At 38.5% G+C, this 12,534-nt stretch overlaps 1 protein-coding gene and 1 pseudogene across 1 annotated transcript in view; both read right to left on the minus strand.

The window, feature by feature from the left end:
* Positions 1-1,253: 1,253 nt before the first annotated feature.
* acer2 (alkaline ceramidase 2) overlaps positions 1,254-12,534 on the minus strand; it is a 59,682-nt gene continuing 48,401 nt past the window's right edge. Inside the window, exons 5-6 of the mRNA XM_072281793.1 lie at positions 8,702-8,839; positions 1,254-5,947 (exon numbers count right to left, since the gene is read on the minus strand). Coding sequence (XP_072137894.1) covers positions 5,761-5,947; positions 8,702-8,839 — 325 coding nt within the window. The 3' untranslated portion in view covers positions 1,254-5,760. The remainder of the gene's footprint in view (positions 5,948-8,701; positions 8,840-12,534) is intronic.
* Positions 10,218-12,183, minus strand: LOC140211344 (eukaryotic translation initiation factor 4E transporter pseudogene; annotated as a pseudogene).

The following is a 12,534-nucleotide window of genomic DNA, read 5'->3' on the forward strand; positions in this document are numbered from 1 at the left end:
TTTCTATATCTGTGTATAGATCCTTCTGGTCCTCATATGAAAAACGATGGTGACCATAGCAATGTTCCATTTGTTCTTGCAAGGAAGTTGGATTTGAATGAGCTTTGGTTATTGTATCTAGAATGGTTGACTGCCTAGGAACTTCCACAATCCACACAATTGTCTTGTGTTATTTTACAGGATGCTAACCTACGATCCATAACCTACAACCTGTATTGCCATCCAATACAAGAGGCTGAATGTACGTTGGCTCAGCTTCAAGAAGCAAACACTAGTGACTTTTTAAGTGATCTCTTCCTGCTCTGATTACTTATGTTACCCTCCATTTTGTTCCATATGAATTTGATTTGCCACTTCAAGGATGCCTCTAGTATTGAAACAATTCAATGAGGTAATGACATACAGCACAGAAACAGGCCTTTTGGCCCAATTTGTCCAACCTCAATTTCTTTACTCACACTTGCTAATATGATCTAATCCACACCTTCGTCAATTTTGTCTATTTGTAAAACATTTGGATCCACAGATGAAGCATTGGAACATTAAGTGCTATACAAAGCTCACAGAGTAATCATATTATGTTAGACTGTAGTCTCCTTTAAATTGTGAAGTAACATTTTTACTTGTAAACAAAATCACTCAAAAATTTCATGAATCATTTTAGATGAACACAAGACATGAGTTTTCCCATGAATGGAAATCATGCCATTTACCACACAGCCCTCTATCAGCACCCACACAAATGTTTATTTTTATCAGAAAAGGGAGCAGGTGATTTAATAGTTTTCCTTTTTACAGGCAAATGTGTCAGAACAAAGATAATTTGCCATCTCATACTTTCCTTCTTTCCTATAAAAGATCTTAAAATAATAACCGAATTTGATGTTATTCTTTTCACATCAGCGGTCTTAGCATTTTGAGATACAGAATCTATTCTGGGGACAATCTCGAGTAGAAAGAAATTACACTAAATAGTCAGAAAGGTGGGAAATATGCTAGCTACATCAACCTACAACACTCTTGGACTTCTGTTCAGCTGAAATGGTACAGATGAGACAGATTCAGACTAATACACAAGTGAAGGACTTGGAGATACAAATATGAAGCAGTCCCTATCTTTTTGAAGGACAACAACAATTGAAGATCAATTTGTATTTAATTCTTATTGAATCTGAAGCCTTGTGCATAAGCTTTCTAAGTGCAGAGAGACCTAAACTGGTCATTAATGAACAATCAAAATGATTTACATTATTCTTTTTATTAATTAGGTAAAATGCACAACTTTCAGATAATGACATATTTTCTCAAAGGACATGTGCAGTACACCTGCTTGCATAATATTTCAGGTACTTTGATTATATAAATATAGTTTTAATTAATGCATCATTACTGTTTTGAAGGAAGTCTGAATTAATCCATTAAGAATGATAGCATTCACTTGAGCATCTTATCCTTAAATGAAAATACATTGTTTTTTGTTCTGTACCCCATTGAAAATGGTGTTAGCATACCAATTGGGACTGAGGAGCAAGCAGAAATCCAACAGTGCTATTTCAACTGCATTATTGTACCTTAGTAGTAACCTTTTGTGTAAAAACTAACACGTTATTAACAGTTCATGGGATAAGCTAAATTGTTAGCTATCGTGCCTTAATCTTGGACATACTGAGAAAAGACAAAGATGCTCTTAAATATTTTCAAATATAGTTACTGAATTCACCAGGATCTCACTCATTGACAAGTATTCTTTATATAAACACAATTAAGTCCAAAGCGATTGTAACAAATATATTAAAAATAATGATTTGTTCCTCATGTTTAGTTGAATACAAAATTGGAACAGTAGTTACAGATACAAATCCTAAACCAACTTGAAAATCACATTGTTAAAATGATTGCTTATTCCATTTTACAAATAATGATTTCTTCAGAAAAATACTTCAGATTACAAAACATTGCTAATAATTTTAAATACCTGAAGAAGAATTCACATTTTAAGTAAGAGGATTTTATTCATTGAAAAAACATCTGTATCAAAGCAGCTTAATAATCCATTAATGAGTCCATTCTTCAATCAACACCACTGAACATTGTTGGCGCCTTATAAATGAGAAGTGAGGAAAAAGAAATATTTTGCACAGATCAACATAACTCGTTGTCAGGCACCAATATACTTGTACAACTAGCTTATTGAAGAATAAATCCATGTCTGATCGAAAATGCATTTGAAAATGGCACCTTAAATACATAAAGATTAAGAAATATTCATGTGTTTAATGTTGCTGTTCCCGTAACGTATATATGTGCATGACTTGGGAAAAATATGAGCTGTGGACAATTTTGCCCTAATGTCTTTAAGGCTCAGGTATTAATTGCTGAAACTTAAAAACTAGATAGTGGATTGTTAAACTTTAATCAAAAATTAATGAAAGTTAATATATAACAGGATAGGATGGTCTAGGCAACAATGCAAAAATTGTTTTACGAAATTCCAGTGCAAAACTGCATCAAGTGGCACGTTATGTGCACAGAACAATGATGCAAATTTCATTTACTGTACTCTAGTTACAAGCCCCAAAAAATTAACCTAACATCTCATTGACACTTTCTGTAACTTGTATACAAACGAAACCAGAAGGGCCAACATTAGAAGTCATTGCACTTCAACATGGTCAATGATATTAGTAATATTATCCCCATTGTTTCCAGAAAACATTCACAATGATGTACTGGAGGCCTAGGGGAGATATCACTTTGGTAATCTGTGCTACACCTATTAATCACCAATTGAACTCAGCTCCTGCACATATGGTTCATAAACATCAATGGAACTGAATGTGCAGGAGGTGAGTACAACCAATGGTCAATATTCATACGCATTCTTCACTGGCAGCCTAAGTGAATTTCTCCTCCTGCCAAGCCATTTCTATTACCTTACACAGCTTTGCAATAATTAGGCATTTAAAATACAAATATTAATCAATTTTAATCAGGTAAAATACTAATTTCTTTAGAACTAATTAAGCTCTTGTTATGTAATAAATAGGTTTTTGAGTACGTAGTCATATTAAGATGATAAAAAATTAGAAATAAAATTAATGTTGCAATTTGTGATATAAATTTGATCTCCTCACAAGGGCCTCTTATTGTGATTGCTTCCAATAGACAGAATGACTCAAAACCAGCGAATGACAACTTTTAGTAATGTTCTTTACGTTCTTAATATACTTGTGTATAATAGTGCTTCACCACATCATTATTTTACATTTATAAAATCAACTCTATTTTAAAACCTATGTGCCCCTAAAGGCAATGGAAAATATGCTGGAAAAGACGGCACAGAACACAAAGATACAACAAAAGTGGGGATAGCATGAAAATGGGAAAAGATATGAAAGTGTGGATGATGAGCTGAGACAAGTGAAACCTGCACTTCCTTACAGTATGGCTGTCAGGGGAGTGGAAGAGGACTCGGGCCTCAGAATTCTGAGGAAGCTTGGCTACTGCAATGCAGAAACAGGGGAGTCCGTGCAAAGAGTATTGATAAATCAATAGAAACATTGAATTTCAACTGCAGAGGAAGAGAACCAGAAATTAAAAGGCCAGTTTCATGGAGATGACAGAAAACGTTCATGATTAGCAGATGGACCATTGCTCCAGGGCTTGGTACCAAAAAATATTGCAACATTCTACATTTGTGGAAGTACCATAAGGAAAAATTTGGGGAATGATAGTAAGAGTGGTTACTGTCTGAAAGAGAGATATAAGACTCAACAGTAACTTTCAAAAGAGAATTGCATAAAGGACACACACACACGAGAGATAGCAAATGCTCGAATCTGGAGCAATGAACAATCTGGACCAGATTGCTTATTGCTCAAGAATTGCAGAAACACTTGAAGGGATGAGGAGCAAGAAAGCAGAAATTAGTGGATAACAATTTTAATGCCCTGATACTAAACTGTATGTTACATTAAATTGGGATTCTTTAATGATTTCCCTACAATTCAAGAAGTAACTGATTGGTATTTTGTGATGTCCTACAATCATTGAAGGTGCTATATAAACAAATCTTCTGTTTAATTTTCTAGCTGATGTTACCAAGGATCAGAGATACACAATGCAAAAATGCCCTGGTCAAAAGCCTGCCATCCTCCACTTCCAAATCTCACACGAGTAACTTCTATAAGAAATGGAGATCGCAAACGTATGGTTGATCTCTAACTCAGTGAAATCCGCTGCCCCACATCAAAAACATTAATTTATTGGCACATTAATTTATTTTTGGCTAGAAGAAAGGAAGGACCAGACAGAAAATGGCAAGAAAATTTGAGGAACTAACTTTGATTGCCTCCAGAATTGGGCAGAAAGAATATGGTACAACGGTTAATCATGTAAAGCAGGTGGGATGCAAGTTTTATGTTGTCATCTCATTATAACATTTGAAATATCCAGCCAAGAATAACTATCGTCTATTGGCTGGACAGCTCAGCAATCCAACAATATGACCAGCTGATGCCAGTGAAGGACAGCCCACACTACTTAAAGAATGCTGCACCTCTTAAAGGGAAGGACATTGTGGCTCGAGCAAATGCTGCAGGCATCTTATAGAAGATCTCTTAGGGGGTAGAGGGGCTTCTTTAAAAAAGCACAGTTTCTGAAAAATGGACTCGAGTTTTCAGATGGTGCAGACAAGAATTGCTGCAGGAAAAAGTGAAAACAGAAATTCTGGAAAGGCTCAGCAGGTGAGGCTGAACCTATGGTAGCAGTTAATGTTTCACTGACAAAAGGTCTTCAACCTGAAATGTCAATGCTATATTTTTGTTTCCACAGATGTGATCTGACCTGCTGAGTGTTTGCAGTAGTTTCTATTTTTATTTTAGATTTCCAATATCTGCGATTCAACCTGAAACCTGAGGCCATCACCATTGGGAATCTTGGTATTGTTGGAGATCTCTTCTAAACAGCAACAAAGTGATAGTGGCTCTCTACACTGGTTTCTGTCTGTACTGCAATGGATGTTTTGATGCTGTATCAAAATGGAGTTGGCCTCCACTTGCATGTTGCAAAGTTGGGGTCTGGTGTTCCATGCAATGTCCCATGCAAAGTTGTTGTTGGACTCTCCCATGCAGCTTGATGTGTCCTTTCTGGAGGTAGGCTGGACAAAGGTGTTGTTGATGGAATTTGAAAATTCATTCATCAAGCTCTGAAATGTTGTTGCTATTTTGTTATCCATTTGGCTGCATTACTTGAATTCACCACCATTCTATTTTTTTGTGAACAAGGAGTACATTCTTTCTCTCCACATTGCCTAAGTCTTCCAGTTCTACATAAGAAAACTTGGGTGCCCTCTCTTGCTCGCATTCTGTTATCTCTTCCAACAAGCAGCAAACTTCCAGAAAGAGGTCCATCGTCTGCTCCTGCTGCAATACATATTCCCTTCAAGAGTTGCAGGATAATCAATGCTTGAACTGGTTACTTATGGAATCTGCCTCTTACCCACAGTTAATGCCAGTGGAAGATGAGATCATGTAACTGAGTTGACACCACAAATGTTACGAATGTCTGAATCTGGTCCAATGAGTGTGAAATAATCAAGTGTACATTTTGAAACTCTAATAAATTTTACTCCCATAATCTCCTAAGAGATTTAGTGTTAATAACTGGTGCATCTAAGGTGCAAAGTTGGGAGGCACCCTCTGCCTCATGAAATAAAGCTAGTATTCAAAATAACATGTGGCCAAATGGGTCACTGTGCTCTTAAGTAACCTTTAGTTGAGACTTATTTTCTGCAAAAAGCAGAGAAACATAAGGAACACCAATGAAGGCCCACTTCTCACTGGGCCAGAACTTGATGACTGGGCCCTGTTCAGGGATTTCTGAGACAGCATCGAAGTAGGCAAAGCAAACACAGCCCAGATAAGCAGCCAGACAGATCAAGATATGCCTAGAACAAAGAGGGAAATAAAGTAAGAATACACACAAGGATTTTTAAAAATGATATTCTTACAACTTCAGGACAATAAATTTGTTTGGTCAGTTAATATATTATCCATTCAATAGTCATTATCCATTCCTTATTGATTTCTGCTTTTCCACACATGGCTTCCAACTTTAATGCTGATTTAACAAAGTATTAACTGTACAATATTAATTAACTCAAGAGGCGTTTTGAAAAGTAAATTCTTTTTTCTTCCCTGCTGTTCCTTTCACTTACATTTAAAAATACTAACTTTTTCTCATCAATGAGATCTGGACATTTGGTAAAGCAATAAAATAATTCAACTTAGATAAAAACTGATAACACACTTGAGATTCTTTCTGCTGTTACTGTCATAGCATCAATTCAGTCTTGAAATGAGTCACAAATGCCTGGGATGCCTCAAGCTGTACACAACAAATGGGAACTTACGTTTGTACTTTTACTTACAGGTATAAAATGTCAATGTTTTTAATTGCTGAAGTGTGGCTAATAAAACTGAACAGCTAATTTCCTGCCATTAATTACTTCAGAATCAGAATCTGGTTTATTAGCACTGAGAAATGTGTTATTCTGTGGCAGCGATATCAGGCAATACATAAAGATTACATACATTACGGTAAGAATGTATAACAGACAGATTGATCAATAGTACAAAACGAGAACAAAATAGTGAAGTAGCCTTCATGGGATTGTGGACTGTTCAGATCTGATGGCAGAAGGGAAGAATTTATTTGAACATTGATAGTTCTGAATTACTTCAGTGATTGCTATTAATTTAGAATACTTGTTATACAGATATGTTCGCATAGTTTCATTCCGAAAGTTTTCATGGATCAATCAGTTTTAAAATTTTCAGTTGACCAGAATCATCATCCTTATGGAGGAGTGAATTGCAGACTTCCACTACCCTTTGTGTGACAAAATATGATTTTGACTCGCACTTTTTCCGTTGTAATACCAATGACGCTCATTGACCTCTGGCACACTGCTCACGTCTTCTACAGTGAAGACTGGTGCAAAGTACTTATTAAGAGTAAACAGTCGACGTTTTGGGCCTAGACCCTTCATCAGGACAAGTGTAAAAAAAGATGAGAAGTCAAGAGTAGGAAGGTGTGGGGGAGGGGAGGAAGTAGTACAAGATGGTAGCTGATAGGTGAAACTGAGATTGGGGAAGGGGTGAAGTAAAGAGCTGGGGAGTTGATTGGTGAAAGAGATACATGGATAGAGAAGGGGGTATCTGATAAGAGAGGACAGAAGGCCATGGACGAAAGGGAAGGAGGAGGAGCACCAGAGAGAGGTGATGGGCAAGTAAAGAAATAAAGTGAGAGAGGGAAACAGGAATGAGGAATGGTGAAGTGGGATGCAGTTACTGGAAGTTCAAGAAATCGATGTTCATGCCATCGGGGTAGAGGATACCCAGGCGGCACAAACACGAGAAAATCTGCAGATGCTGGAAATCCAAAGCAACACACCTCTCCCAGTTTCACCAATCATCTACCACCTTATTCTTCTTCCTCCCTTCCCCCCACCTTCTTACTCTGACTCCTCATCTTTTTTTTCCAATCCTGATGAAGGGTCTTGGCCTGAAACATTGATTGTTTACTCTTTTCCATAGATGCTGCCTGGCCTCCTGCATTTTGTGTGTTATTTTGAATAATGCTGACATGAAATATCTGTGCAAGTAATGATTGATTAATTTGTTAGATGACATTTTTCCATTCATTATAAAGAAAGTTAACTGCTTCTCTTTCCACTGATTTTGCCTTATCTACTGAGCATTATCTGTTTTCATTTCTGATTTCCATGACTTGCACGTGTTTGATTTTTATTACTTTAATATGGTGCACTGTGCTTTTATACAATGGGTCCAAATGAATGGAATGAATCAATCCTTTTGTGCTCAGGTGAGTTTGGGTAAAGGAGCAAAAGGGTTTACCATCTGTCTAGTCAAAACAGAATCAAGTAGATGTGGCCTGTGTTTTACCCAAATACATGCAGTAGACTAAACAGCAAAGAGGTACATCATGAATAAAGTGGAAATGATTGAATAATAAATACAATTATGAAATGGTTGGTATCATCCTGTTTCTGAAAATATTGTAGTGAAAATTCTGCTTTTAATTTATACAGCAAAACTTCAAGCAGCAAATTCATCTGAATCATAAGGTATGTCCCCTTAATTCCCCATTGTACCAGGCTAGTTCTTGAACCATCTGTCAATTTGAAGTTGATGCTGAGGCCAATGAATGTCCCAATTTCCAAGACCAAAGTTTCTATTCAGACAGGATGACCAATCAAAAATCACACCAATAAGTGATGCAGGGAAGCTCATGTGAATCATGAAGGGGAACTCCCATGCTGTGATACAGTTGGCCCTTTAACCATGATCACATATTATTATCTTAATTAAGTCCGAGACATTCTTATTCCCACTAAGGTGAAGGTCAGACAAGGACCACAATGCTGTCTGGTAAGAAAGTTCAACTAAAGCCCCTCCTAAGAAAATGGAACTTGGTTACATATCAGGAAATTGATAAAAGTGTTTTTTCCTTTTGGAGAGGAACAATATGATGCTACTATATTTTATGGGACGAACAGTCTGTATATATTTGCAGTACTTAACTTTTGAAATAAATCCTGATGACAGATTTATTTCAACATAGAATGAGGTATAATATGAATGAGGCAAAATTACTAAATTACTAGCATGCATCTCACCAGACACAATGTAGATACGGAAAGTTGAATGCAGACCAGAGCTCACAGAAAAGGTTATCACTGATCCAGCAGAGCAGGGCTAGCGCCCACCAAAACCCTGCTAAGAGACCCAACTTGTACACACGAATATTTTCACACCTGCAAGAGCAGAAGACACAAATTAGCTAGCAAAAGAACTAAAAGCAGGACACGTACAGCATAATCACAATTCGTTCTAAAATAAATTAAAAATCGATTACTCAAAGAAAGAATATAGTGATGTTTGTACTTTGACAATGAGAAGTAGCAGTTGCTCAGCTGAAATTCTATCAGCTTTACATTTCTACTAACCAGCTTCCCTCTCCTTTCTGATAGCCCCTTCTATATCAACCATTTGCCCAGGTACACAGAGTTTTCTGCCAGAGCAGATTCTAAACAAACCCCTAAGTGAAATCCCAAAAAATTAACCAATTTTCACTCAAGATTAATTCTAATTATCCTTCTGGGAAGGTCAGCTGAGATCAAGAGCTCATTAGTTGTGAATGGCATTCCCATTGGCTTCAAATGAACTTTTAAAAGGTAAAAAGATATGCAATCACATTTCTTATTCCTGGCTGATTTTATCTTGCACTGGACAGGATGCACAGGACTACAGGAAGCTGCAGAGAGTTGTAGTCACAGCTCATTTCATCACAGGCGCAGCATACCCCATCACTGATAGCATCCACTGGAGGAGCTACCTCAAAAAGGCAGTCTATATCTTTAAGGATCCCCACCATCCACATCATGCCTTCTTCATGCAGCTGTCAGGCAGCAAGTACAGAAGTCCGAAGTCCCATACTGTTACATTCGTGGTACTGGGAAACCGGGTGGCCACGAATAACACACACGAGAGACGAAGAGTTGAGGAACAAATGTGCTGCTGTTCAGTTTTCTTGTAAGTCATCACCCAGAATGCCCTCTCACATTGCACTCATCACACTGACAGCAACCCAAAAGCGTCAAAGTATACATGAACCCATAACATTTCCCTCCCCTGTTATTTTAAAGGTTTCTCCCCCCTCCCATGCACAGACCAGCGGCTGAACTATTAGCATTCCATTGAGTAATCATCAAATTCAACCAACAACAAAAAACATATTTTTTCTAAACTAGGGAAAGGGAGTAGAAGTCCTCTATTCCCAGACATAACCCTGGGGATTATTCTGCCCCGTGTGCTCAGGGTCAGTCACTAAAGATCCAATCTGTCTGGGGGTCACCTGTTCCTGTGAGGGTACCAAAGACTTGGGGATGATGCCAAAGTCACTTTATTTCTTGGTGTATGTATAGACCTTGGCTTGGGTATGCCTTGTCAGTAAGAGGCACCTCAGAAAGCTCGGGTGATGGGTGAGGAAAAGACTAGCGTGTGATGATTCTGAATGCCAAGCAGATCAGCTGGAGTATCTGGGGATGGAGACCACATTACAGGGGGTGGTAGAAATTCAGGGGGTTTTGATTGCAAACGTGAGGTTCCACTTGCCTTCGCATGTTAACTAGCTTATTGGAAGCAGTCACACTTCATGTCTTTTTTTTGCATTTGTTTTGGACCAGATGATGCAGTTAGAGTCTGTTCCAGTTGCTCCACTGTGAATGAGGTGGCAAGCTTGCTCTCCGATTCCATTATGGGGCCTTTCAGTTCTGTTTCCACCCCTTCTACAGACAAAACTACTCCAGTCTGTGAACTCTCCTTTAGCTTCACCTTGTTGGCAGTAAAACTGGACAGCAGTCATTTCACATCCACATTTGCTTTTCACAGTATTTCTAAAACTTGATGTTTTTTATTAATCTCATTATCTTCTTTGATGGAATGGGAACAAAGTTGTTTCCAAGCTGTGAAACATGAGATGGGATCCTCTACTCCCAGCCAGCAAGTCTCTCAAGGTCTTCATGTGGGATAGAACACAGGCTACTGGAGCGACTACCCGGTTTACTTAAAGTTACTTGAACCCCATTGACCGAACCGACTGGATGAAACTGATTCTTCACATAGCACCTCTTCAATCATCAATGCTAGTCCAGGTACACTTTTCTCCATGTTGAAGACTCATTGACGACAAAGTCCCCCAGTGAGGTTTCAGGCAGGACTGCTTCCTGTGCCAACCTCTTGGTCAGTTTCTGATGCAGAAACAGTGGGTATCTTTGCTTGAGCAGCACTATTGCCTTGAGCACCTTCATTAAGGGTTTCTGATCATTTCCTCCACCTATTTGTCCACCTTGAATCCTCTAATAGCACTTTATCATCAAAGCTTGTCAGCTCTACTGTTTCAGATTGACTGGTGGGGCCAGCAGAAAACCATTCAGATTCCTCTTCAGTAGAGGAATCACATAGCCTGCACTCACCAAAAATGTGTTTGCCATCACCAAATCCTCTTCTAAAGCACTCTTCCCTGTATTTGCTCCTTTCCTTCTCTAGCATCTCTGACACACAAGTCTTTGTCTCTGATACCCTGACCAAAGGTTCTTGGTATGATTATCCACCCACTTCCAACTCTCTGCTAGCAACCCAACCCACAAATATTTTCATTTCCTTTATTTTCCAATAGGCTTCCGTATTGTCAACTATTGGAGATGTTGATCACATGAAAGCCACCACCGAAGCTTCAGCGCTAAGTACTGAGTACAACATGAAAATCTTTCTTCATTCTCTCATGGATCTGCAATTCCTTGCTTGAAAACTGCACTCTCCAAATCTGAAGCATCGTCCTTCTGAGTTCCATTCAGTGGTGAACTCCTGCCAGAACAGCAACACAAGGACATGTGCCACTTTTCAGGGTCCCAGATGTCTTCATACTTTTCCAAGAGACATGCTGGTCTCTGCTTTGCATATGGGTACTCTGACTTCTAGCAGCTTTTCCTTGGAATATCTACAGTATATGGTTTCTTCATGCCACACATTTTTATTTTATTATTAAATTGACCTTTTTCTTTAATCCATTCATTTTTATCCATGCTGCCACTGTGGCTCAGCAGCTGCTTTCAGCGCTCCGCTAAGAACCCAGGCTTACAGCAATTCCTTTCATACTGCCCAGCTCTCTGTTGAATACTTCTGCATGTTTCTTCAATACTTCTTGTAGACCAGTGCTCCCACCAATTATGTGCACTTCACGCCAGTTGAGTTTGAACTGTTCCAGAAGAGCTGGGTAACTACCTTTAACAATGTACAGTGGAAATTTCCTTCTCTGATCGTTAATCTCTACTGCAACACGTATTAGTCCCCTCAATGGAACAGCTTCACTAGTGTAAGCCTTCAAAGTCAACCTTGCCCCTTCTGGGGTGAGATGCTGCAATTTCTCCTCGTAAGCTCTCTGACACCAATGATACTGCAGCCCTTGTGTCCACCTGCATCATCACTATGACTCTATCCAACTGTGGCGTCACCCAATACCCATCTTTGTATCCAAACCAGATAAAACTTCTTCAACCACAGAGTGAGAGTCACTCAGTCTGCCCTCAGTATGCTCCATCTTGTGCACGTTTCTTTTTGTTTTACTAAAAGTCATTTTTCTTTATTACAATGTTTTTGGTTGACAGTGTCTTTTTACTTCTACAGTCGCACTCAATATGTCCCTTCTTGCTTCAGCTTTTGTAATCTAAATCCTTACACCAGCATTCTTTTGCTGAGTGCCCAGTTTTGCCACAACAGTAACACTGATTGCCAATAGGTGCCTTATTCTTAAAGTCAGTAGAAACTTTATGAATGGGAAGATGCACTTAGTAGCTGTGCTTCTTTAGCTGCCATCTTCATAGATGGACTAATCTCACTTGCCTTCTGCAATGTTAGTCTGTCTCCTAGAAGCAAATGTTTCTGAATGACC

Source organism: Mobula birostris, chromosome 17 (assembly GCF_030028105.1).
Source record: "Mobula birostris isolate sMobBir1 chromosome 17, sMobBir1.hap1, whole genome shotgun sequence".
Classification (NCBI taxonomy): Eukaryota; Metazoa; Chordata; class Chondrichthyes; order Myliobatiformes; family Myliobatidae; genus Mobula; species Mobula birostris.